The 27989-nt window shown below is 41.2% G+C and overlaps 1 protein-coding gene and 1 long non-coding RNA gene across 3 annotated transcripts in view; one reads left to right on the forward strand and one right to left on the reverse strand.

Moving 5' to 3' along the window:
* Ticrr (TOPBP1 interacting checkpoint and replication regulator) overlaps positions 1 to 22450 on the reverse strand; it is a 45108-nt gene extending 22658 nt beyond the window's left edge. Inside the window, exons 1-8 of one of the 2 annotated variants that reach the window (XM_027408199.2) lie at positions 21669 to 22450; positions 17443 to 17722; positions 15312 to 15550; positions 13759 to 13993; positions 10978 to 11107; positions 5569 to 5708; positions 3869 to 4087; positions 868 to 1019 (exon numbers count right to left, since the gene is read on the reverse strand). In XM_027408199.2, the coding sequence (XP_027264000.1) occupies positions 868 to 1019; positions 3869 to 4087; positions 5569 to 5708; positions 10978 to 11107; positions 13759 to 13993; positions 15312 to 15550; positions 17443 to 17722; positions 21669 to 22328 (2055 nt within the window). In that variant the 5' untranslated portion in view covers positions 22329 to 22450. The remainder of the gene's footprint in view (positions 1 to 867; positions 1020 to 3868; positions 4088 to 5568; positions 5709 to 10977; positions 11108 to 13758; positions 13994 to 15311; positions 15551 to 17442; positions 17723 to 21668) is intronic. The other variant, XM_035442443.1, reaches the window with a different exon arrangement.
* A 2713-nt stretch (positions 22451 to 25163) lies between these two features.
* LOC118238569 lies at positions 25164 to 27631 on the forward strand. The gene is made up of 2 exons (XR_004769148.1): positions 25164 to 26592; positions 27140 to 27631. It is a non-coding gene; the product is annotated as an uncharacterized LOC118238569 (long non-coding RNA).
* Positions 27632 to 27989: the final 358 nt, after the last annotated feature.

The raw sequence follows: 27989 nt of genomic DNA on the forward strand, positions 1-27989 counted from the left end.
GCTTTTGCCATTAAACATGAATAAAGGAAATGAGGTGCTCTAAAACAGTGGTTTGCATCACTGCTAAGATTATTTATGTAGGGAGTTTTTAAAACCAATAGATGTCCAAGTCCTAACATAAAGAGACCTGGAGTTAGTCTATCAGACACTAACATTAAAAACAAAAAACAGGCCTGGAAAGATAGCTCATCAATTAAGAGCATTGGCTGCTCTTCCAGAGAACCTAAGTCTGATTCCCAGCTTCCACACAGCAGCTCACAAACATCTGTAACTCCAGTTCCAGGGGTCCCAATGCAAATGGTGTGCAGACATGCATGCTGGCAAAACACCCATATACATAAAATATAAACAAATAATAATAGTAATAAACCAAAACAACAACAAAGTGATTCTGAAGAACAGCAAATGTCAAAACCATTAATTTAATTCATGTAGCTAACATACACAAAAATATACCATTCCATTAGGACAGATGTTCACTTTGATTCTGGTCTTCCAGTTTATCAGGCTCACATCTCAAAATCTGGAATTATACTGAATCCTTTACTCATTATTTAAAAAGAATATTTTATTTTACATGTATGGATGTTTTGACTGAATGAATGTGTGCATCATATGCATGCAGTACCCAAAGAGGCCAGAAGAGGGCATCAGACCTCTCGGACCTAGAGTTAACAAATGTGAGCCACAAACAGCTTGGGAATTGAACCTGGGTCCCCCAAAGGATCAGTCACTGCTTTCAACCACTGAGCCAGCTTTCCAGCCTACTCATAACTTTTCAATCATGTATACATAATGGAAATTCTTCAAGGTATGTGCACTAAACCATCAACTACATCTATGACAGCATTATCTAGACTTCCTTACTTCTAATTCTTTGACGTCCTTCGACTTCAGGAACACTTTAATGGTTGAGACCATATTCTGAGCACATGAATACAATGTGATTTCTCCTGTAGACACAGTCTTTTGGTAGTTTTCATGTATGTAAGACAATAGCTCCTCTTCTGTTTTAAAGTCTGTGGGGAAAAAAAAAAAGACCATTTGCTTATCATATTCTGATCAACTCTGTATCACTTAAGGGTTTATCAGTTGGGGAGAGAGACTTATGTCTTCCAGAAGAAATCTAACCTGGATTGCTATGACTGACTCTAGGGATTACTCCCATATAGCATGTAGATGCTATTAATGATGCTAAACATACCACAGTGCCTAACACAGGCCAACAAGAAAAAGACATCTCATTCAAAATATCACCAGTGTCAAGACTGAGAAAGAAAAGAGACGAGTGACTATTTCTAAGGCTTTGTAAATGTACAAATGAAAACTTAAGATCAAGAAATAATTTTTTAAAGTGTCTTTGTTCATTGAGTTTCTACATAGGGCCGGGCATTGGTGGTGCACGCCTTTAGTCCCAGCACTCAGGAGGCAGAGGCAAGCGGATCTCTGTGAGTTCGAGACCAGCCTGGTCTACAAGAGCTAGTTCCAGGACAGCCTCCAAAGCCATCGAGAAACCCTGTCTCGAAAAAACAAACAAACAAACAAACAAACAAACAAATAAATAAAAATTTCTACATAGGAAATTTGAATGAACTAATTAGAAAGTTCCTGGAATTAATGAGGGATAAGAAGGTTGTATGAAACAAAGTTAATCTAAAAAGCCTGCCACTTCCCTAAATATCGGCAGTTTATGAGTGGGATTTGAAACTAAAACCACATTAGCAGGTACTAGATAAGGCTCAGCAGGTAAGAGCAGTTACTGCTCTTGCAGAGGACCTGGATTTGGTGCCTAGCACTCACATAGTGGTTCACAACTGCCTGTAATTCCAGTTCTAAAGGGATCTGAAGCCTTCTTTTGACCTCTGTAGATACCAGGCACACATGTGGTACAAATACATAAATGCAGGTTAACACATAAACATAAAACATAAATAAACCTTATTAAATAAAACTCACACACATACTTCGCACATCATTAGCTATTTTAACATGCAAAAAATGAAGTACTTACTCAGAAATTAAATCTAACAAAATATGTGTAAGACCTATATGAGGGAAACTACAAAACTATGGAAGAAATCCAAGAACCAAATAAATGGAAGCATCCATATGCTCGTAAGCAGTCAGGCATTGTACTGTCTAGATGTAAGTTCTTCCTATCTGATTGACAGGTTCAATGCAACCCACTGATGACCTCAACAAGTTAATCTGAGGATATTGGCAAACTGATTTTAAAAGTTTATACAGAGAATAAAAGCCAACTCAATGCTAAGAGATAAAAGCAGAAAACTAAAAACTATCCAAATTTAAGATTAACTATATGTGTGGTACCAAAAAACAAAACACAAAGAGATCAATAGAACAGAATAGAGTTCTGTATTAGTACAGTCAACTGATCTTTGACAAAGAACAAAGATGATACAATGGATGCAAGATCAATAAATGGTGTAAAACAGTTGAACATCCAAATGGGAAATATTAAGTTCAGACACAAACTTTTATCTTCCACAAAGATGAACTCAAAGTGAGCCAGTCACAATATGAAAATAAAAGGCCCTAAGACTGCTAGACAGTAACAAATAAAATCTAGATATATATCTAGGAGGAAGGAGAAACAGAAGTTCAAGGCAAGACTCAGACATACAATAGACTTGAGGCTAGCCTGGGCTATATAAGATAAAAGCCAACCAACTAAAAATAAATTAAATGTTCTACCAACATACTAATGAGAGTGTAAAAGGTAAACCATAGATTTGAAGAAAATATTTGCAAAGGACATCTGATAAAGGCTCATTATCCAAAATATGCAAAGACCTCTAAAAACTCAATAATAACAGGCTAGTCAGAGGGGTCAATAGTTGAGGGTGCCTGCTGCCGATTCTAGAGATCAAACTCACATGGTGGATGGAGAGTACAAACTCCCAGTAGCTCCCTTCTGACCCATGTGTGCACCATAACTGAAGGCACCATCTATGTACACTATAACATACAATATAAATTAAAATGCTGCAAAAAAATTATTTAAAATTCAACAATACGGCTACCTAAGGGTCACAACTCAGTTGCAAACTATGAGGACCTGATCTCCCAGCATTATCCTTTTAAAAGCCAAATGTGGTGGACCATGCTTACAATCCCAGTGCTGGGGAAATGGAGATAGGTAGATCCTTGCAGCTCACTAGCCAGCCTAGCCTAGCCTCTCAGCAAGCTTCAGGTCAATGAAAGATCCAACCTATCTCAAAAAAAAAAAAAAAAAAAAAGGAAAGAAAGAAAGAGTGAGAGAGATGGCTGGGCATAGTGGCACATGGCCATGGTTCAAGCATTGTGGAGGTGGAGGCAGGAGGATCAGGAGTTCAAGTCCAGGCTCAGCTACAGAGACATTTTGAAGATAGCTTGGGCTACATGAGACCCTAATTCAATAAAATAAGTTAATTAAACACAAATTTTAAAAAAGGTGGATGGCCCCTGAAGAATGTAAACTGAGTTTGTCCTCTGGTCTACATGGGGATAGATACTAGTCTGCTCTTCATTTCCCCAAATAATCTCAATCTTTCTCCTTTCCCAACTCTTCTCCCTCTATCCCATTTTATTTATTTGTATATTTATTTACATGAGGTCTCATATAGCTCAGCTGCCCTCAAACTCATTATATATATATATATATATATTGAACTTCTGATCCTCCTGCCTCTACCACCAAGTTCTGAGATTATACATGTGCACCATCGTGTTCAGTTTTATGTGGAGAATCAAACCCAAGGATTTCATGAATGTTAGGCAAGCACTCTATCAACTGGGCTAGACTCCCCAGCCTCTAGCTCTCTTACACAACAACATGGACACCAAAGGCTCTAGAATGAATGAATACCTTTAAGTTTAGAACTTCTTAATGTTCTTCCTCTGTCTTCTGATTTATCTCCTGTTCTGCCGATCACTGTCTTTTGGAGCCCTTTCTCCACAGCCATGTCTGGACTACCATCTGGGTGTAACTTCTGAGCCTTTACATTTAGCCTCGCCACATTCAGCATCTTCAAGGATCGGGACATGGTATTCATCTTCTGTCTCACTGGAGTTCGAGGGATACCACCTGCCAAAACATCAGCGAGAAGAAAAGCTGACTTTCACTTCTATGGAATCAAGAACTATACTATTATGCCAAAAAGAATACTGAAAAGAAATATCTCCCTTCAGAATTATCTGAACCAAGTAGTTCTTTTATCTGCTTCTACCCACAGTATAAACAGGTTCCTTTTACTGAAGTTTAGGAACTAAATATCTCAATCATTTTTTTAAAGATTATTTTATTTTCCTGAATGACTGTTTTGTTTGCTTTTTTTTTTTTTCCTGAGACAAGAGTTTCTCTGTAGCCTTGGAACTTGTCCTGGAACTCCCTTTGTAGACCAGGCTGGCCTCAAACTCACCGAGATAGACCTACCTCTACCTCCTGAGTACTGAGATTAAAGGTGTGCTTGCATGAGTGTGTACACTCATGCAAGTACACCTATGTGTATGATTCTTTTGCCTCTGTGTGTGTGTGTGTGTGTACACGAGTTCTTGCACTAGTCTGGTACCCAGAGGGATCAGAAGAGAGTACTGGATGCCTTGGGACTGGAGCTACAGATGGTTGTGAGCTGCCATGGGGTGCTGGAAACTAATCCTTGGTCCTCTGCAAAAGCAAAAAGTGCTCTTAACTACTTAGCCATCTCTCCAGACCTATCTCAATGAAATTCCCAAAGCAAGCACCAAGCATGCTTCAGTTTGGTGTTGCCCAAGAGACAGCTGTGATGAGACTTTTCCTTCTGGCAGTGCTAGGGTTAGAGCCCATAGTTCATGCATAATAGGCAAGTGCATGCTTTTTCTGAAACACAATTTAGTAATCTGCATCAAAAGCCAATTTTCACACTCTTTAACATAGTTAACTGGTTCCTGCAAAGTGCTGCTAAGGAAATCTCTCAGTGTATGTGTGATATATACTAGAGTATTATTTGTAATGATAGAAATTGAAAACAATCTACATGTTCAACAACATGAGTGAAGCAGACTGATTAAAAAGGCAACATGGGTGGGGTTGGAGCTCTAGGGGAAAGCACTGACTAGCAGGCCTGATGTTCTTGGGTTTAGTTCCTGGTATGGGGCTCTGGGAGGCAAAGTAACTATTGAGCAAATATGGAAAAAAAACTTTTTTTTGGTTTTTTGAGACAGGGTTTCTCTGTGGCTTTGGAGGCTGTCCTGGAACTGGCTCTGTAGACCAGGCTGGCCTCGAACTCACAGAGATCACCTGCCTCTGCCTCCAGAGTGCTGGGATTAAAGGCATGAGCCACCAACGCCCGGCCTATATTGATATTTCTATTATAATCAAAATGAGGATGTTCAATTCATTAGGAAGAACATCAATGATTTAACCCATACTGAACTAATATATTTCCAAATCTGAAATATAAAAATTTGCCTTTAATTACCATTTCAATCTTAATCAAGCTTTTGTTTCCTTTTTAGAAAGAATAACTGTTTTAAAATGTTGTCTCAAAAGGAAAAAAGATTGCCTCAAGAAATAGGCTATATGCATACGTTTCTTTCTGCTGCGGTCTTGATTAATTACAGTGGATTCTTCATGAGATTTTCTCTGGTAGAGTTCAGAGAGGCAGCGTGTTAGCTCACTTTCAGTTTTAGAGGATTCTTCATTATCAGGTGAGGCAGCATGTAATAACCTATAAAACAAGATGTGTAGTATAAGTCCAAATTCTAACTTTCCAAACCACCAGAATCAGAACAGGTATAGGGCCATCAGCGTCATACATGTACGTTAGTGTTCAACAGACTGACTATCACATGAGAGCTGGATGATAGAGGTTTGTCCCTCCCTTTTCCCTTTCAAATTTTTGTTGTTAATTTGAAAACATGAACTTTTCGACGGACAGTGTTGGCACACGCCTTTAATCCCAGCACTTGGGAGGCAGAGGCAGGTGGATCTCTGTGAGTTCCAGACCAGCCTGGTCTACAAGAGCTAGTTCCAGGACAGCCTCCAAAGCCACAGAGAAACCCTGTCTTGAAAAACTAAAGGAAGGAAGGAAGGAAGGAAGGAAGGAAGGAAGGAAGGAAGGAAGGAAGGAAGGAAGGAAGAACTTTTCAACCAGAAAAGCAGAAAATACAATATTACAAGGTAAAAGTGTACCTAGCATCAAGATTAGAGATTATATTCTTGTTAATAGTTATAGCTATTTCAGACTTATTAAAAGAAACTAAGCAGCCAGGCAGTGTTAACGAACACCTTTAATCCCAGCACTTGGGAGACAGAAGCAGGTAGCTCTCTGCAAGTTTGAGGCCTACAAAGTGAGTTCCAGGACAGCCAAGGCTACACAGAGAAACTCTGTCTTGAAAAACCAAAAAAAAAAAAAAAAAAAAGAAAGAAAGAAATTAAGCATTGCAGACATATTTAAAATCCTACTCCATTTTTTCCTCACCCACCCTCTCCTTACAGGTATTTTTAGGCTTGTTTGCATCTTATGTATATTTTCTATGTTCTAAATTTTATATAAAATGTCACAATTTTACCTTTTACAATTGTTCATACTCAAAATATTTTTCATTTGTATATAAATATCTCTAGTTTATTTACCTTTACGAGTTTTATCAAAAGTATATGAGGGTTACAGAGATGGCTCAGTGGTTAAGAACTTGCTGTTCTTTCAGGTTTGATTCTCACATGGTGGCTCAAACCATCTCTGACTCCAGTTTCAGGGGCCAACTCTGGCCCCCTACGGCACCTTCACTCATGTGACATACCCATATGCAGACACACACACACTTAGATATAATTAGATATAATTTAACTTGGGTTTTCTCTTTCTAATAAATTTAAAGCACTTTTCATTATGTATTCTGGATGATTAAATTCGAATTTTTATCTTTTGGTTAGCTGAATCTACCATCTTCCCTGCTGGCTCACAATGCCACCCTTGTTTGTTACATGCCACATTCCCATAAATTCAGGAGTCACTTTCCAGGTTCTCTGTCTTGGCTTATTTGTGCACTAATGCCACACTGCCTCATGTACAGAAAATCTGCTTGTCATGAGAGGAGGAACTTTTATTTTGATCTTGCGTTTGTTTTTGGTTTTTGGTTTGTTGTGACAGGATTTCTGTGTAGCCTTGGCTGTCCTGGAACTTGCTCTATAGACCAGGGTGGCCTCAAACTAGCAGAGATCCACCTGCCTCTGCCTCCCAAGTGCTGGGATTAAAGGCGGGGACCACCAACGTCCAGCTTTAGATTTTTATTTTTAGCCATCCTCTCTTTACATTTATTCCTAAGTACATTAATTATTTTCCAGGGTTAGAAGTCAAACCCAAGGCAGGGCAAGTAATCTACCTGTGAGCTATACTCTATGCTCTCTTTATGATTTGTTAACATAAATTGTCTTTTCTAAAAATTATAGTTTTTAAGACCATAGTCTCAAGAGATCAATTCTATAGTTCCCATAAATGATAGTTTCTGTTTGTTGTAGGCATGCTATTAACTTTATACATTGATTTTGTATGTAGCAGCATTCTGCATTCTCTTAGTGTAATCATTTACCTGTAGAATCTTTTGGATTTTCTATGACAATACCCACACATTCAATTCTTAAAGATATTTTTCAAAAATAATGCAGAGTAAATTTCCACACTGAAAATTATAAAACACTACAGAAAATTAAAGATTTAAAAAGCTTTATGGATCAAAGACTAAACATGCTGGTTCTTCCCTAAATTTCTCTATGAGTCTACACATACCCAGTCAAAATTCCAACAGACTTTTTTTTTTTTTTTTTTTTTTGAGGAAATTAACAGGCAGACTCTCTCTCCCTCCCTCCCTTCCTCCCACCCTCCCTACCTTTCTCTCTCTCTTTCTCTCTCTCTCTGTGTGTGTGTGTGTGTTGTGTGTGTGGTGTGTGTGTGTGTGTGTGTGTGTGTGTATTTGAGAGTGTATATACCTGTGTGCATGCACGTGGAGAGCAGGGGAGAATGCTGGAAGAGAGAATCTGTTCCCAAGGAAAGAATCTATTGCTTTTCACCTTTTTTTCTGGAGGGGGGTCGAGATAGGGTTTCTCTGTGACTTTGGAGGCTGTCCTGGAACTAGCTCTTGTAGACCAGGCTGGTCTCGAACTCACAGAGATCCACCTGTCTCTGCCTCCTGAGTGCCACCTTATTTTTTTAAGACAAGGTCTCATGTGTGGCCATTCCTGGCTTTTATGTGGTGCTGGGGATTTGAACTCAGGTCTTCTTGCTTTCACAGTAAGTGTTCTTATCCACTGAGCCATTTCCCTAGCCCCAATAGGCAGATTCTAAATTTCACATAGACATTAAGAAATCTAGAATCAAAGCAAGTAGAAATTAAACAAAACAAAGTTGAGAATACTTACCCTATCTGATAGAGACTTAAACTATGAAGCTACAGTATGTGGTATTGTAGTACAGTATTTCAGACAATGTGGTATAATCATAGCTCCTGGACTCTTCTGTCTAGAAAGGTGTTTGAACACTGGTAGTCAACTGATACAAAGTAATTAGGATTCTTCTAGCAAATGATACTTGAACAAATGGGTAACTATATAGAAGAGAAAAAAAATAAAACCCTAAAGTTTCCTTTTAATAATAATTTGAGCCAGGTGGTGGTGGCACATGGGTTTAATCCCAGCACTCAGGAGGCAGAGGCAGGTGGATCTCTGTGAGCTCCAGGCCAGCCTGGTCTACAGAGTGAGTTCCAGTACAGAGCTACACAGAGAAACCCTGTCTTGAAAAACAAAACATAAATAAATAAATTTTGAATCCCTATTATATCTTCTATAGTTCTATACTGTGTATTTGTGTCCTTCATCTTTTTCGGTTACCTTATCTTTTTTTTTAAGATTTATTTATTATGTAAACAGTGTTCTACCTGCATGTATATCTGCACACCAGAAAGCACCAATGATCTCATTATAAAAGGTTGTGAGCCACCATGTGGTTGCTGGGAATTGAACTCGGGACCTCTAGAAGAGCAGCTAGTGCTCTTCTGAGCTATCTCTCCAGCCCCCTCAATTGCCTCGTCTTAAGGCTTACTTGACTTTTCTTTTTTTATTCACTTTGTTTGTGTACACAGATATGGTGCATGATGAGTGTGAAGGTCAGATCACAATTTGTGGTGTCAGTTCTCTCTTTCCACCTTTCCATAGGCTCCAAAGAGCAAACTCAAGCACAAGATCTGTGCAGCAAGCACCTTCACCTTCTGAGCCACTTTGCTTACTTAACTTCTTAAAAATCCACCTTTAAGCAGGGGGGGGGGGGGGATGGGATGGATGATCTCTGTGAGTTCGAGACCAGCCTGGTCTACAAGAGCTAGTTCCAGGACAGCCTCCAAAGCCACAGAGAAATCCTGTCTCGAAAAACCAAAAAGAAAAAAAAAAAAAAATCCACCTTTAGTTTTATTTTCCTTGTAATTCGTATCTGTTCTTACCTTATAACTCCCTCCTGTATTTGAGGTAGGGAGATAGAGTCACCATGACCACAGCAACTCTTATAAAAGAAAGCATTTAATTGGGGCTGGCTTACAGTTTCAGAGGTTTAGCCCATTTTTATTATGGTGAGGAAAAGGCTGCACATAGATAGACATGGTAGCTGATTGCTCCACATCAAGATTCACAGGCAGCAGTAAGAAAGAGACACTGAGACTGGCTTGGGATTTGAAATACCAAAGCCCACATCCAGTGACACAATTCCTCCAACAAGGCCATATTTCTTCATTCCTTTCAAGTAGTGCCACTCCATAATAATTAAGCATTCAAATCTGTAAGCCTATGGGTGCTATTCTTATTCAAACAACACCTATATTAGTTTGGCATTTTCTTTGCATTTATTTGTGTGTGTGTGTGTGTGTGTGTGTGTGTGTGTGTGTGTATGCTCCCGAATGCATGCATGCACACGTGTCATGGAGCACATGTAAAAGTCTGAGGATAACTTGCAAAAGTTATCTCCTTCTTCCACCATTTGGTTTGAGGGATCAAACTCAAGTCATTAGACTTGGCAGCTAATAACTGTAGTCACTGAACCATCTCACCCACCCAAGTTTGCTTAATTTTTACTTTGATACTTAGTTCTATGTTTCCTGACTGCCATATATTTATATAGATAAATAGTGTAGTGGTTTATATTTGAATCCTTCATCCTCAGTTGGTGGACTATTAAGGATTACGAGATATGGCCTTGATGGAGAAGGTGTGCCACTGGGGTTGGATTGGGATTTGAGGCTTTAAAAGCCCACACCAGCCTCATCTCTCTCTTGATTTCCCTCCAACTTGCAGAGCAGATGTAAGCTCTCAGCTACTGCTCCTCAACCATGCCTGCCTCCTGACTTATTGCTATACTTCCCACCATTATAGCCATGAACTAGCCCTCTGAAATCAAACACCTCATTAAATCCTTCTTTTAAAAGTTGCCTTGGTCACAGTGTCTCTTCACAGCGATGGAACAGTGAATAAGATACATGAGTTTGTATATTATGTGAGTATTTATTTACATTTGACTGAAATATTCCTCTAAAGGCATTTAAAATCATGCTATTTTTCCAGTCTCAGAAATTCACTTCATTTAAAAAGTTCTATTTACTTATTTTGGTTTTTTCGAGACAAGGTTTCTCTGTGGTTTTGGAGGCTGTCCTGGAACTAGCTCTTGTAGACCAGGCTGGTCTTAAACTCACAGAGATCCACCTGCTTCTGCCTCACAAATGCTGGGACTAAAGGCGTGCACCACCACCACCACCTGGCTAAAAAGTGCCTTTTAGTACAATAAAATAATATAGTAATAGTACAATGAAGAGAACCACCACACTGCATGAAGTTGGTAAATCTTCAATAGTAAAGCGTGACACTGAATTATAGAAGGGCATGCTCCCTTAGAACAAGATTGTTCACATCTGACTATTGACTTTAATAATCAATATACAAAAAGATGTATAAAGCTTTACCAAAATGATTCCATCAAGTCTGAAGTGGCACCACTGACGTTAGAGAAAGGAAACCACTTTTCCATAAGAGCTGGACTCCAGGGGCTGGTACGACTAAGCTCCTGCTGGACCCATTCTGGAACACAGGGGGCTAAAAAAACAGAAACAAGAGAAGACATCAGAACCAAGGAGAGAATCCAGGGCTGTGTCCCTGGACTCACTCCATCTCTCCAAAGGGCATGTTAACAACATCTGCCATTCTGCATTACCAACTCCTACAGGTCTATCTTGTCTGGGGTGGGGGTGGGGAATGCAAACACAATTTGAAGCTTTTGCTCCTATTACACATCCCTTCATCTTACTTCTGAAATATTCCTCTAAATGCATTTAAAATTGTGCTATTTTTCTATTCTCACAAATTTTACTTCCTTTTAAAAGTGCGTTTTAGTCCAGCACTCAGGAGGCAGAGGCAGGCAGATCTCTGTGAGTTTGAGGACAGCCTGGTCTACAAGAGCTAGTTCCAGGACAGTCTCCAAAGCCACAGAGAAACCCTGTCTCGAGACACCACTCCCCCCCACCAAAAAAGTGCCTTTTAGTACAAGAATAAACAATGTACTAACATAAAAGCAGTCTAAAGCTGCAGAGTAGAACCAGTATACTGCATCAAGTTGGTAACTCTGAGACAGTTATTTATAGAAGAGCAGGTTCCCTTAGGACAGGACTGCTAGAGGATGTGTTTGGAATGCCAGAATAAGCTTTCAATAGAACCTCATGAATAGGACCTTATCTAGACAGAATACAGTGGGGAGCCTGGACAGTAAGATATCACACTGACTTACATACTCCAGGAAACTGAGCCATGCTACAGCACACTGGCAAAATATTCAAGAGTGCTGTTTTACAGTATTCTAAAATAGTTTTCTGAGTTTCTAAATATTTTACCAATAGCCTATACACATTTGACAAATAAGTCAATGACACAGATACAAATAATCCATTGCTTTAATATGTGATTATTTCAAATATGCTAGTAAGTCATCCTACCTAAAAAGCAACAGTTAAATTTAAAGTGATTTAATGTAAACACAATAGGAGAACATAGCACTATCCACTATCCTCTTCCAACCCACACTCCTGCATTTTTGGCCACAATCTTTTCCTTGCCACTTGCCCAATACCAATCTCAACATTTCCTTTACATGTATTAAGCAGTTCACTTATTAATTTAATGTTCCTCTTACAAAGTTGTCTATTAATATTATTACTGTGCGGGCTGGAGAGATGGCTCAGAGATTAAGAGCACCAACTGCTCTTCAGAGGTCCTGAGTTCAATTCCCAACAACCAAATGGTGGCTCACAACCATCCGTTATGAGATCTGGTGCCCTCTTCTGGTGTGCAGATACACATGGAAGCAGAATGTTGTATGCATAATAAATAAAATCTTTAAAAAATATATATTATTACTGTGTGTGTGCATGTTGTTAGGAGACAACTTTGTAGTGTCGTTTCTTTCTATCTATACATGGATTTCAGATATCAAATTTAGATTCTCAGGATTGGTAACAAGCACTCTTACACACTCCGAGCCATCGTCACAGCTCTGAAGGTTCTTTTTGTAATTTTATGTGTATGGGTACACGTGTCTGTGCACCACTTTGTGAAGTGCCTGTGAAAGCCAGAAGAGGGTGCTGCATCCCCTGAAGCTGAAGTTACAGTTGTGAGAAGGGACATCTGATCTCATTATATTGTTGTGATCCATATATGTGGTTGCTGAGAATCAAACCTGGGTACTCCAAAAGAGCAGCCAGTGCTCTTTTTTTTTTTTTTTTTAAGATTTTATTTATTTATTATGCATACAACATTCTGCTTCCATGTATATCTGCACACCAGAAGAGGGTACCAGATCTTATAACAGATAGTTGTGAGCCACCATGTGGTTGCTGGGAATTGAACTCAGGACCTCTGGAAGAGAAGTTGGTGCTCTTAACCTCTGAGCCATCTCTCCAGCCCGAAGCCAGTGCTCTTAAGCCATCTCGCCAGCCCTCATGTAGTCTTCTCCACTACAAGCTTTAAAATTAATTTTTCAGTGTATAAAATATAGGTTTCACTGTATTTTCGTTAATTATTTTTTTTTCATTGACACTTTTATACATGTATCATTGAGCCTTGTTTTGTTTTGTTTTGTTTGCTTTTGGTTTTTTGAGACAGGGTTTCTCTGTGTAGCTCTGGAGACTATCCTGGCACTCACTCTTTAGACCAGGCTGGCCTTGAACTCACAGAGATCTGTAGATCTCCCGAGTGCTGGGATTAAAGGCGTGCGCCACCAACGCCCTGAGAAGCTTGTTCAGTTATCACACCCTACCTAACTGTCCCAATTTTGCTGTTCCTCTTCTCCCTTCAAGCAGTTCTGTTTTCACGTCACATGTGTATGTATATATACAGAAAGATAATACCCACATGAAAGAAATAAAGAATACTGTCTTCCTTTTCTAGTGCACTGTGATTACCCATCTCCCTCCTGCTTTTCTAAGTCTCCTTCTACTTTCATGTCCTATCCATCTACATGTATAGTCATAAACTATAGTAAGAGCCAGGCATCATCTTATGACTGATTTTAAAGTGTTCTATAGAGCCTTCACATGAAGTTCTTCAGGATTTCTAAAACTAGTAATTTAAACTGCCTAGAGCTTGCTTTTATCTGTCTTACAACATCCTAGGGTTCCACCAAATGCATGATGGAAAGGGCTGGAAGAGATTGCAAACCACCCTGTGTCATGTTAATTCCTGGTAGGAAAACTTACCAGAAGAAGCAGGATCTTCAAATAAATTAGGAACCTGAGTCAGTACACTATCTACAACATCTGAGAAAAGGGAAGTTATATCCTGGGGACCTTCAGTCACAGCTGTCTGGAGAAAATGTCTTTGAAATTCAGCTTCTTTGGCTCGGAAAACTGTGAGAATCATGGCATTGGCAGAGAATGGGGAAATAATTCCTGTGATGGGGGGCCAACCTTCACCAGGATCCACACTGGCAACCTACAAAGAAATGCTAATTAGTTGGGAATATTATTGTCAATATACCTAAAAGAATGTAGCCTGTTAGAGACAGAACAATAGTTGGCTATCAGTGGCAGAAGAGAATTTACTAATAATATAGTCCCTAAGTTTCAACCTGTAAGAAAAAGCTTATAAATACCATGTGTTTATTGTCTCTGGATCCTTCTAATTGTATTTGCTTCATTTATGTGTATGTGTATGTACACTCATTACACATTTGCTGCATCTTACAATCACTCATTTTAAATGATTATCACACACAAAAAATGATAATCACTTCCACTTTATAGGATGGATTGAGGCTTAGGAAAAAGCCACTAGTTCAAGGTCACCCACTGGTGTAAGAAAAAGCTACTAGGTACATCTGATTTCAGAGCAAATGTACTTCACTGTGAGGCAATACAATCAACACACACCTGGGCAGCAAAGCTGAGGCCTAATCCAAATGGTCTGCCTCCCCAAGCTTGTCTACCTAGCATAACCAAGTTTTGTATCACATTAATAATAACAGAATATAGTGCTCTTTTCACTGGACCATGTAACTCTTAGGAAAGTTTCCACACAAGATCCAGAATCTTCCTCGAGATTCTTTTACCACAGGATCCAGAATACTTCCTGAGATTACAACGGCAAAGAAAAAAAAGGAATTTGAGAGTAATTTCAAAATAGTCATCATAGCTGGGTGTGGTGTTACACACCATTTATCCCAGCATTGGAGGGTCAGAGGCAGGCAGACCTCTGAATTCAAGGCCAGCCTGGTCTACAAGTGAGTTTCAGGACAGCTAGGGCTACACAGTGTGACTCTGTCTCAAAAATCAAAAAACAAAAGAAACAAAAGAAGCCATCATTTTAAAATCAAACCTGGGTATATTTGTGTTCCTGTCATGAGACAGTTCTAAGTTTGAGTAACTATTCTTACGCTATTATATTTAATTTTATATTATAGCGGCTTTTTCCTAAACACATTAAAATTAAATTATAGAATATTCAATTGTGAGAAACCACCCATCATTTCGTTCTCATACAACCATCTCATTGGGCCAGCTACCTTTTTCTTTGTACATTTGGTGTCTTTAGCTTAATTGGATTCATGATGTATACATTTTGCAAATGGTTTCTTCACTAATAATCATCATTTTCATTATGCTTAAATGCAAGCAACATTATTTGAAAAACACCACCAATTTTAGTAAGAATGTTGTATCAGGTAGGCAACCCTTGGTATTTTGTAAACAAGCTTATCTCATCTCACTCGTGTGCTACTGGACAAGAATCTTTAACGTGTGGAGGAACCTACCAGATGGAATTCTTCAGCAGTCAGCCTGCTTACTAGCTCCTGAAACAACAGCCTTTGAGTTGACTTGTATCCCTCTGGACTTTGTAGCATCCAGTTGTCAGTGCCTAAAGCACTACTCATTGGGAGAGACCACTGGGCCACTGAGCCTCTTAGAAATATTCTTACTGGCTTCTGGAAATGTCTCTGATGCATGGCTAAGGGCTCTAGGGAGATTGCCCATGTTTCTTGAATTTCTTTGCCTGACAGAAATAAAGAATATTAAAATGTTAATATATGAAATAGTTTCTAAAAGAGATTTCATAGCAAGAATGAAAAGAATCAGATTTCCAGTTGAGACAGTGGGTAATGTCACTCAATTCACATTTCAACCCTTAGCCTGTTGTCTACAAGCTATATGAGCAGATTCATTTGGCACTAAGAAAAAAACTGTATACAAATGGATATGGTATCAGAACTTCTCAATTATGACTTGAAAATATGTACTCAAGTAGTACTACTTTCAAAAATTAAGACTCTCTGATTGGTGTGGTAGTAAATTTCCATAATCCCAGCTCTCAGGTGCCTGAGGTTGGAAGATAGAGTGGCCTAGGCCAATCTGGGATACATACTAAGGTCCTGTCTCAAAGAAGACTCAAAAACAAAACTGAAAAAATACCTTTACTTTGGTAAGATCAGGGTATGGTTCGGTGGTAGATAACTGCCTAGCATGTAAGCTCTAGGTTCAATACCAATGTATCAGATAGAAAAAAATTCCCATAAAAAAAGAAAACAGTGAATTATATATTAAGAGGTTATATACTAAAGACTGAATGATAAGTACTCTCTATATGTACCATGTGTATGGCTACTGCCCTCAGAGATCAAAAGAGGACATTGGATCTCCTGGAACTGGAGTTAGTTAGTTGCTATCCACCACGTGAGTGCTAAGACACAAAACTAGTTTCTCTGAAACAGAAACAGGTGTTCTTTACCACTAAACTATCACTCCAGCCCCCAAATATACTCTTAAATTTTTTTTTTTAAACTGGGGGGCTAGAGAGATGGCTCAGTGATCAGAGGACCATAGTTTAATTCCCAGCACCCACATGACATCTAACAACTGTCCATAACTTGAGCTCTAAGTGGATCTGGAACCTTCTTCTGGCCTCTATGGGCACTGAACACACATGGTACACAGACATTCATGCAGTCAAAACATCTAAGCACATAAAATAAAAATAAACATTAAAAACATTCTTTAAACTGGCTAACTCTTGGATCATACACCTAGAATCCACCACTTGGGAAAAAATACATAAACATTAAAAATATTCTTTAAACTGGCTAACTCTTGAATCATACACCTAGAATCCACCACTTGGGAGGTGAGACAGTGTGACCAGGCTAGCAAGTTTGAAACCAGCTTGAGACATTATCTCAAAAACAAAAACAAAACAAACACCACTAAAAATTCTTCAGCTGCACATAATTACAACATAGTTTAAAGTATCAATCTCTACGAAGTCTCTCCCTATGAACATACGATATACTCAGACATGAGCTTCACCATGTAGCAAGTCATATGGGAAACAGATTTGTAAGATGTTGGCTTTTCCTGGTAACAAGAATCATTTGAGGGTTTTGTAATTCATTTCTTCTGTAATCATCTTCTTTCTCTATAATCTCTAATTTATCAATTTCTTCTACAAGGCAATAAAATCCTTATACTCATATGCTTGGGTTTTTAAGCAATATTACCAATCTTTTTGTAATTCTTTGTAATTATTCCCTTGTTTTTTCCTTACATGCACTGGCAGGTATACTACAGTTCAGTCTTCCTGTGGTGTCTGATTTTGCTTTTGGATTTTTAATTCTTTCAATTAAATTGAGTACCAGGCTATAGAAAATGCTAAAGAAACTGGAAGTATGCTTTGAAGAAAAAGGTTAGATTTTTTTTTTTTTTTTTTTTGGTTTTTCAAGACAGGGTTTCTTTGTGTAGCTTTGGAGCCTATCCTGGCACTCGCTCTGGAGACCAGGCTGGCCTGGAACTCACAGAGATCCACCTGCCTCTGCCTCTCGAGTACTGGGGATTAAAGGCGTGTGCCACCAACGCCCAGCTAAAAGGTAAGATTTTTAAAAGTTATTTGCTTACCTTTAACAGGGAGAAATAATGTTCCTTCAGTTTGGGGAAATGAGGCTTCATACTCAGGAGAATTATAGAGTAGGCAGTTTACAGTGGCATCTATTGGCAGAGCTGAGATCCAGGAGGAGAGGTGAGGGTCACGTGACAGCTCATCACCACTCTGCAGCACTGTTTCCCCAACTTTAGTAAAACCCAGGCTCCAAGTTTCAGATGGCAAGATGGTGCCTCCTCCATGGTGGAGCAGTTCACAAACTGTCCAGTACCCAATGTGGTCTGGGGAGGCCCATAACTAAAATGAACATGACAAAAAAGCCTGGGTTAGTATATTTATGAATAAACAGGAAATAGGGAAAACATTGATACCAACATTAAAGGGTCAAATTATACTATTAATGTATCTGTTGAACCAAGTACAAATAACAGCTAGCATCTATTACTACACAGCCCAAGATCATAATTACCACATAACATACCTACAAGGAATCAGAGTACTGGAATCAGAGACTATTAATAAAGTGCTTGCCTTGTAAGTGTAAGGACCTAAATTCAAACCCTAGACCCATGTTAAAAAAAGCCAAGCACGGTGGTACATGTTTATAATCCTAGCACCAAGAAACAGAGAGCAGTTATCTTTAGGGTACACTGGCTGGCTAACCTAGTTGGTGAACTCTACTTCAGCAACAACACCCAAACTTGTCTTCTGCCCTCCTACATACATGATAAACAAATGATTATGAACTACACAGAAAGAAAAGATTCTTTTTTTTTAAATAGCCCTGTTTTTACTGCTTTTCATGTTTTATTAATGTGCATATATCTGTATAAGTGTATGCAGTATATGTGGGTGTCCTCAGAGGCCAGCTAATACCACATACTTGGATGCTGGGAACCAAACTCAGGTCCTCTTGGAAGAGCTGCAAACAACCCTTCAGTCCTGGGCCATCTCTCCAGGCCAACAGCTTTTCATTGAGACAGGGTCTCATCATTACCTAAACTAGACTTGAACTCACTTATAAAGCAGAAAGGATCTGAACTTTCCACCCCACTGCCTCAGACTTCCAAACAGTCTAGACTATAGACCTACACTGGAGGGTCTTCAAGTTTATCTAGGTCATCCCCCAACCAGCTATTATATTCAAGTTCAAAGAGTTGTAAGGAACTGTCCACAAATACAGCAAGACAATGATAGACCAACCAGTCCAAGAATGAAACTACCTTGATGTCTGTAAAAATGGTACTTCCATGGATCAACTAAATGTTACCACACTTGGGAAGTTAAAGTAGGAAGACTGAATTCCAGGACAGTCTGAGCTACAACCACAGGTTTCAAAAACAAACAAAAAAAAAATCCACAATATATTCTGAAAGTTTTCTTTCAGTCATGTACATCAATCTTGTAGGCACTGTAACAGCAAAATTAATTAATTCATTGATTAATCTGTGAAGTTATCTGTGCAGTTCACTGCTATGTGGAAGAAAGCAAACTATTCAGATATCACTGATTATGACCTTTTTTCTGCCAAAAGAAACAAATCCATTGAAACTGACTCAGCCAGAAGACCAGTTTAGAAGGGTGAAGGATGTTGACTTTTCATTTACATGTTATATGAACCCCTTCACACAGACATGAATGTAGGCAAAACACCAATGCACCAAAAGCCAGGTGGTAGTGGCATATGCCTTTAATCCCAGCACTCAGAAGGCAGAGGCAGGCAGATATCTGTGAGTTCAAGACCAACCTGGTCTACATATCGAGTTCTAAGACAGCCAGGGCAACACACAGAAACCTGTCTAGAAAAAAAACAAAAACCAAAGGTTGTAAGTCTCCAGGTTAGTACTGGGAATTGAATACAGAGCCTCTGGAAGAGTAATCAGTGTTCCTAACTTTAGCCATCTCTCCAGCACTTATACTTAACATAAATTTTGTTTTTGTTTTTTTTTCAAGACAGGACCTCATTATGTAGCTCTCAATGTCCTGGAACTCAGTATGTAGACCAGGCTGGCCTTGAACTCAAAAGAGATCCACTGCTGGCCTTTGAACTCAGAGATCCACTACACCTAGCTTTAACATAATATTTTTATTAGTCCTGGAGGAATGGCTCAGCAATTAAATCACTGGCTGCTTTTCTAGAAGAACCCGGTTCAATTCTTGGCACCCCATAACAGCTCACAACCATGTATAACTCCAGTTCCAAAGAATCTGACACCATCTTCTGGCCCCTGTAGCCACTAGCCTTGCAGGTAATTCAGACATACATGCAGACAAAACACTCCCATGTTTAAAATAAAGTCAAAATTTCTTATTACTTCTTGGAGAATTTCTTACAATGTATTTGATCACATTTACCTCCCACTTCTTCCCCTAAGTCTTTTTTTTTTAAGATTTTTTTTTTAATTTATTATGTATACAATGTTCAGCCTGCATGTATGCCTGCAGGCAGGAAGAGGGCACCAAATCTCATTACAGATGGTTGTGAGCTACCATGTGGTTGCTGGGAATTGAACTCAGGACCTCTGGAAGAGCAGTCAGTGCTCTTAACCTCTGAGCCATCTCTCCAGCCCCTTTCTCCTAAGTCTTAACATTCTAGCTGATTATTGTTGGTTTTTCATCTGTACTCTTGCTATTTAAGCAGCTCCTGGTTTAGAGCTATGTAATTCTATTAAGTGGAAGCTCTTCACCTGTTTAAACCACTTTCTAAATCTTCTCATTGATCAGAACAAAATCCATGATTCAAGTCTGGCCTGGTGGAACAGCACTTCTCCTTTCTAACTCTGTTGTTCTCCCCATTGCTTTTCTGGGTCCACAGTTCCTAGTCTTTCTTTTTGTAATACAAAGTTCATTCCTAGCTTGCACCCTTACTTATGGCCTCCTCTAAGTCTGGGAATGCTCTCTCCCTGTCTTCATAGTCTTCCTCATTCACTGCTAGGGAAGGTCTTCTTCCCTAAGTACACCTCTAAATACAATAACCATCTGCCTCCCCTCATCTAGTCTTTCTTTTCCTTGGAGCAAGTTTTGAAACCATCACTTATTTGCTCATCTCTTTAATATATCTTCCACACTATTAACTATGTTAGTCACCATATCTCTAGCAGCTGAGGCTCAATATAGTAGCTTATTAATGCATGTATCTTTACTAAATAATGAACCAGAAATAAAATTAAACTGTATATACTATAGATCCATTCATGTTATACTTTCACATATATACATATTAAAGGAGACCAGGAGTTCAAGGTCATCCTCCAGTACACAGAGTCTCAGGCCACCCCATCCTGGCTACAACCTGAACTACACCAGTCTGTTTCAAAACTAGCAACAAACACACACACACACACACACACACACACACACACACCATAGTACTTACAGGAGCATGGAGCTCCACTGCCTCAACAAAAATCCAAAACTAGCCGTTTAAGACTAAGTTTGTAAAAAGAGATTCATCTAACCAGCAGATATTTACTTAACACACACAGTGTTCAATATACAACTGTGTTAAGAGCTGGTACCCGCCATTGAGATTTTTGTTTGTTTGAGAAGGCATCTTTCTGTACAGTCTGGCTAGTCTTGAACTGTGACAATCCTCCTGCCTCAGCTTCCTATAGACCATCACCACTGAGGTGGTATTTTTAAACTAGATGGAAAATGACAGGTGTGTCCTATTATGTGTGGAACACAATAGAGAAAAGAGTTCTACATGCCACAACAAAGGGTATTGGTTTTGTTTGTTTTGAAGACAGGGTCTCTCTCTACATAGCCCAGACTGTCCTGGAGTTCACTATGTAGATTAGGCTGGCCTTGGACTCAGAGATCCACCTGCCTCTCTCTGGCTCCTGAGTGTTGGGATTAAAGGTGTGGGCTGGGCAGCCACCATGTCAGGACAACAACAAAGGTTAAGATAGGTTTCTATTGCTTTAGAAAAGAGAGGACTAGAGGTCCAGGAAGAAAGATCTGTGACCTGAGTGTCGGGCAGTAGTGGGCGAATGCCTTTAATCCCAGCACTCTGGAGGCAGAGGCAGGCGAATCTCTGAGTTCCAGGACAGCCTGGTCTACGGATCGAGTTCCAGCACAGCCAGGAATCTACTCATTTTGTTGGGGAACACTGTCCCTCTTTGGGACCCGCAGAGGTTTCCTTCGGAAGGGTCACACTCTGCGTGTGTGGCACTCTACAGAACCTGACAAGTTCTATCTGGAGGAGAGTAGGTGTACTGGATCCGACACTGCTCCACCTTACCTTAGACCGCTCGGTGGTGTCGACCCAGTACAAGGTTATATTTCGGGCGATCATGACCTCCTGGACCCTCTTGGGCAACACCTTCTCCATCACCTGCTTGGGGGTTAGCGGCACTTGAGTCTGGGCCTCGCACCCGGACACGAACTGCAGCAGCTCCCTCTGCGAGTGAGGGCAGGGCGCCAGGAGGAAGACAGCGTTCCCGAAGCCCCCGAGAGCGGCCAGGGCCTCCTTGGCTTCGCTGTCTGCGTCCAGCAGTCTCCTCCCGCTACTCCGCAGGATCGGCTTTGTGGGCGACGTGATCTCCGGCCGGTCCCACTGGTAGTCTAGCAGCGTCTCCATCAGGGCACCGTGAGTGTGAGTGGCCCTGGGAGTCGGGCCGGGCAGGTGGGCGCCGGGAGCGCGATCCCCGAGCCTCGTCTCCAGCTCCTGCTCGAAGTCCTCCCAGGAGCGGCTCCCCAGTTCCCGGAAGTCAGACACGCGGGAGGGTCGGCTCCGTGCCCCCTGAGAGTCGAAGAACTTGAAGGCCCAGTGGACCCTAGGCAGGCCGAAGCGGCCGCTGAGGTAAGTGAGGAGGCGCAGGGCGGCACGCCGGGCCGGGCTGTGGCGAGCGGCATCGACCGCGGTGTCCACCAGCAGCACCACTTTGTGACAGCAGGCCATGTCGGCCGCGACCGGTGCTCGGCCCGGCCGCGCGTTGCCTTTCCGAGGAAAGGGACTCCCTTCAGTGAAGCAGCGCCATTGCCCGCTTCTCTGAGGCCCTCTCCTCCGAAGCCTCCCGCGCTTCGCGACAGCTGCTGCTATTGGAGGAACTGGTTCCCTAGCTTGGTTCTCATTGGCTGCGGGCTGGACGTAGGCTACGTAAGCACTTCCATGTTTGACTCTAACTGGAAGCAGTGTGGAAAAGCTCCGCTTGATTGGTGGAGGGTGAGATTGTGGGCGGGGCGATGAATTCCCGGAGACCCTCGGTCCTCATTGGCCCGAGCCTTCGTTTTAAAATTTAAAGAGGCGGTACTTCGGGGGCGTGTGCGTGCGTGTCGGAGGCGGGGCGTGTCGCTGGGACCCTGGGGCCTGGGTGGTGCAGGGGAAGGGGTTTGGAAAGGTTTGACTGGAACTCGCATTAGTCTACTCGTCAGTCTTTTAAGGAAACAGAATCCGATGACTGAGGCTTTAGTTTTTTTTCCGTAAAGGTTTCATAATCTCCACGCTCGGGAGACCGAGGTGGCCCGGGCTACTTAGCTAGGCCACCGGAGCAAGGAGTACAGTGGAGAGGGCCTTGGATATTGTGAAGGACTGGAAGGCAGGGAAGGGATTCCAGGAAGAAAGGGAAGTGACAGAACTCATGTTTTGAAAAGAGCACTCGGGTCCTCGGTGGAAAAATCCGGTCAGTATATAGGCACAAAAAGGAGTCAAGAAGAGGCAGTGAGATACAGGAGGAGTCTGCAGAGCATCTGGGGGGCTGTTTTACAAACTAAGGAATGAACGAAGACACCACAGAGTGCCTGAGCCAGTTCTTTGGGTGCATAAAAATTATACTAGAACATCTGTATTTCCAGAGCCCGCCTTAAAAAAAAAAAAAAAATCTTACCCCTTATCCACTCAATAGATGTTAGTGTTTTGTTGCATTTTGTTTTTAACTTGTTTTTTGTTGCTTGTTTTTGTGACTTTCTCTTGTATCCTGCCTCCACCTCTCCAGTGCTGGATTGCAGGCATGCTCTCTTGTGGTGTTGGGGGTCAAATCCAGGGCTTTATGCATGCTGGACAGCCAAGCACTGTACCAACATCTTGAGCACCCATAGGTGTTTGTTTTTCTTCTTTTTAATTTATATGTTGGGGGGATGGTTTCTAGGGATGAAACACGGGGCCTGGCATGTACTTAGCTAGCATGCTTCCTCTCAGCCACATCCCTGGCCACTGGATATTGTTTATTTTATTTATTTATTTTTACATCTTACGTGTATGAGTGTTTTGCCCATATATGGACAAAGAGGCTAAAATTATACAATGGAAAAAAGAAAGTGTCTTCAACAAATGGTGCTGGCATAACTGGATGCTGACATGTAGAAGGTTGCAGATAGATCCATATCTATCACCATACATAAAACTTAAGTCCAAATGGATCAAAGACCGAAACATAAATCCAGCCACACTGAACCTCTTAGGAGAGAAAGTAGAAAGTACCCTTAAACTAATTGGTACAGGAGACCACTTCCTGAACATAACGCCAGTAGCACAGACACTGTTTCTAAGTTTCTATTTTATTCTTCATTTTATGTGTAAGTATTAATAGAAAGGAGCTGGGCATGGCTGTACTATGCCGTTAATTCCAGCACTCAAGAGGCAGAGACAGGCAGATCTCTGTGAGTTCAAAGCTAACTAGGTTTACATAGTGAGCTCCAGGCCTGCCAGGGCTACATAGTGAGAGCTACACATAGTCTCCAAAAGGTAGGTGGTGGGGCTGGAGCAACTGTGGTGAAGACCAATTGTTGCTCTTGCAGAAGACCTGGGTTCATTCTCAATACCCTTTGGTGGCTCACAACCATTCGTAACTATAATTCCAGGAAGTCTGATGCCCCTCTCTGATTGCCATGGGTACTAGGCATGCACGTGGTGTGCATACATACATGCATGAAAAACACTCATACACATAAAATAAATATTTTGAAAAGTATCTACACATAATTTGCTGATTAAATATACATATTGTTGGGAACAGTGTGGCCAAGTTTCAGACCAGTATATGAATACTTGTTCAGTGTTATCTCCAGATGAGCAAAGCCCACGGGAACAGTCTCAGTTGGCAAGGACCAGTGGACTTCGGGACATGGCAGAATATTGCTGGAACCACGCAGCCTGTGTGCTCTCTTTAATCTTGTGATGCTGATGAATCTTTTGGTGGTTTTAGTGTTAATTTGTCAGCCATTAATGGGACAGATATGATCATTCCTGGAAACCCATTTTTTCTTCAATATTTCCCCCTAAAATTCTTTGGGAGCTGATGTTTCTCAGGTTTCTTATCTGGGGATCCCAGCTGTCACTCCGGATCCCAGGAGCTGTTCTGAGTCACTGCTGATGGGATCAGAGGCAGATCACCCCTATTTCTGTAAATAAGTTTTGAGCGAGATTGTTGTTCTTGAAAATGTGTGACTATCTCAATCACCTTTTAGTTTTGTAAAGACGGGATGTACCTTGCTTGATATTTGGCCAAGCTAACAAAATGATAAGTGTTAGTTTTGGTTTAAAGATATTTTGATATAAAAGTTGGAAAAAAACATATTTGACATATTTATTTTTGCCGGGGATTAACATTGGAGACTGGGAAAAACTTGTTTGTTAGTATGCTTGTTTTTGACATATAAATAAAAATGGCTGGAGTCCCAGCACTAGGGAGGCAGAGGCAGGCAGATCTCCAGCCTTGTCTACAAGAGTTAGTTCCAGGACAGCCAGCCTCCAAAGCCACAGAGAAACCCTGTCTCAAAAAATCAAAAATAAAATAAATAAATAAATAAATAAATAAATAAAAATGGCTGTAGTTATCCGGGGCCAGCCACTTGTGTGAAACCCCACCTGATGACCAGACAGTTCATTTCTTAGCTCCAACACCCTGTCCCTGTTTCAGGACCTGAACCCAGGCTGCAGTGGGACCACAGCAATATGTATTGGGGATACAGATTCAACACCTTTCTATGTTTTTGTTGTTTGGTTTGGTTTTGGTTTTTTTGGGGGGGTTAGTATGAATGTTCTGTCTGCATGTTGCCTACACGCCCATTATAGATGGTTGTGAACCACCATGTGGTTGCTGTGAATTGAACTCAGGACCTCTGAAATAGCAGCCAGTGCTCTTACCTGCTGAGCCATTTCTCTGGCCCCTCTAATGCAGTTCTTTGTTCCTAAGGGAAAACATCAAATAAATGTGGACACTACTAGTCTACACTCCATGGCGGTGGCTTTGGACCAAGGTTCCTGTGGTGGAGATGGTTAACTATGGCTGTGTTAAAGATATATTCCAGATGTGTAGTATTACCAACAGATTGCAGGCTGTAATAATAACTTCTAGGTTTAGGGCCTGAAGCTAATAAAAAGTAGAGAAAGAGTGAAGAAGCAATGGTGAGGAGGGAGCAGAATATCAGGTTCCAGTTAGGCAGCATTATGATTAAGATGCCAGCTGGACCCCTGTGCTGATTGTGAACCTGTTGCAACCTAGAATCACCTGGGAAGGGTCTTGATGAAGCACTGTCTACATTGGACTGGCCTGTGGGCTGATCCTTGTGGAGTTGTCTTAATGATGGTAATGAATGTGGGAAGCCCCAGCCCATAGTGGGCAGCACCATTCCCTAGGCAGAGGGACTTGAACTATATGAGTCCAGAAACTGTGCTGGACACAAGCAAGTTAGCATACATGCATACATTCATTTCTCTTTGCTCTTGACTGTGTGTTGGCTGCTTTAAGTTCCTGCTGCCTTGACTCAGTTGATGGACTGTAACCTGGAATTGTGAGCTAACAATAAGATCTTTTCACCCTCTAAGTTGCCTTTTGTCAGGATATTTTATCACATCAACAGAAATGAAACTAGGATAATCCCCAAGTGGGTAAGTTTCAGGTGCGTTGTTAGATGCATGAGTATAGAGCAGTGGAGAGAAATTGGGGCAAAGAGGTAACTTGAAAATGATGAGTAACTAGCTGTCATTTAAAGGCCTGGGCCTGGATGAGCTCACCAAGGTGTCTCAGCGCCAGGTGGTGATGGGGCTGGGTGGGGAGTGTGTGTGTGTGTGTGTGTGTCTGCCATCTGAATGGTAGATGTGAAGATCCACAACGATAGATGCTTCCAGTTCAGAAAGAAGTCTGACTGCACAGTCACCGTGGCTGACTCAGACTTGCTGGGTTTGATGACCAGGAAAACGAATCCTCAGCCTGCCACCTTTCAAGGTAAATTGAAAATCGATGGTAGCCTGGGCCTACAATGAAGTTACAAAGTTTTTGGCTTTCTGCAAAGCTAAGCTGTGAAGAGCTGCCTTAGGCAACCTCAGGACATCCCGATGACATATAGACACATGTAGATAGCCATGTCAGGACCTAGACTGACACTTCCCATCGGCAGTGGGTGTGGACAATTCAGTTTTTCTTGACCTTTGTGGTGAGTGGGGCCTGCTGGCCCACTACTGCTGCTCTGAGGAATTGCATACAACTGTGCATGACAAACTACTATTGCAACAATGGTTTGGGGCAAATTTCAGTTTCAGAACAAAATTAAGAACAGTAACATCTCGGCTATAGAGTAGGCTCTGTGGTTAAGAGCATGTGCTCTGGACCCAGGTTCGATTCCCAGCATCTACATGGGGGTTCACCATCTCCTCAAGCACCAGGCATGCATGTGGTACAGACATACTTGCAGGCAAAATACTCATATACATAACAGTAAATAAAAATTTTAAAAGGACAATAAACTAAAATAAATTTATTTTTTCTGATCCAGTGAGATGGCTCTGTGGACAAAAGCACTAACCTGATGACCAGACTTCAATCCCCAGAACCCACAGAAAACCAGAAGCTGTGGCTCTCTGCCTGCAATCCCAGCACTCCCACAGCAATGTGGGAGGCAGAGACAGGAGAATCCCTTGGAAGCTTGATGAGCTGCTAGCTTGAAATACACAGCATGGTGGAGACACGAGAGACCCTGGCTCAACAAGGTCGGAGGAGAGAGCCAACTCCCCAGAGTTGCTCTCTGACCTCCACACTCCTGCCCAGGCGAAGTGAGGAAGTGAGACCTTCAAATGCCCACCCCCTAGTGATCCACTTTGTTCCACAATCTCAACAAAACAAAACACCATGGAACTGGGGACTAAGTATTCAAACACGTGAGCCTGTGGTGGACACTTCATTTCCAAACCGTAACAAGCAGCGTCTTTCTCCTTGTAGCTTTAGTGCCTAACAGAATGCATATTCAGTAAATTACGTTAAAATATTACCAAGAATTTATTTCTCCAGTTAGAAACGCAGGCAGATACCATAAAGTACCACCAGGGGGCGACGGCAGCCCTTCATGAAGGGCTCTGACTTCCGTTTCACACAGAATTGCTTGTCCTTAATTTGCCTATGGAAAGCAGAAACCAGGGGTTTATTGAAGTTCCCCCACCCCGACACTCCCAAAAGACCCTGGGTGGTTGAGAGGCTGCACGTGGGACACGTGAGTCCCCTTCTTTTGGAGAAAACTGTTTCCTTTTCTCCCCCATAAATAGAAATCAAGTATTTTTAGCACCTAGTGGGATGGTTTGGATGCTGGATGCTGGGCAAGCCTTATGGTGATTCTGCAAGACAGGTGTTAC

The sequence above is a fragment of the Cricetulus griseus genome, chromosome 3 (genome assembly GCF_003668045.3).
Source record: "Cricetulus griseus strain 17A/GY chromosome 3, alternate assembly CriGri-PICRH-1.0, whole genome shotgun sequence".
Lineage (NCBI taxonomy): Eukaryota > Metazoa > Chordata > Mammalia > Rodentia > Cricetidae > Cricetulus > Cricetulus griseus.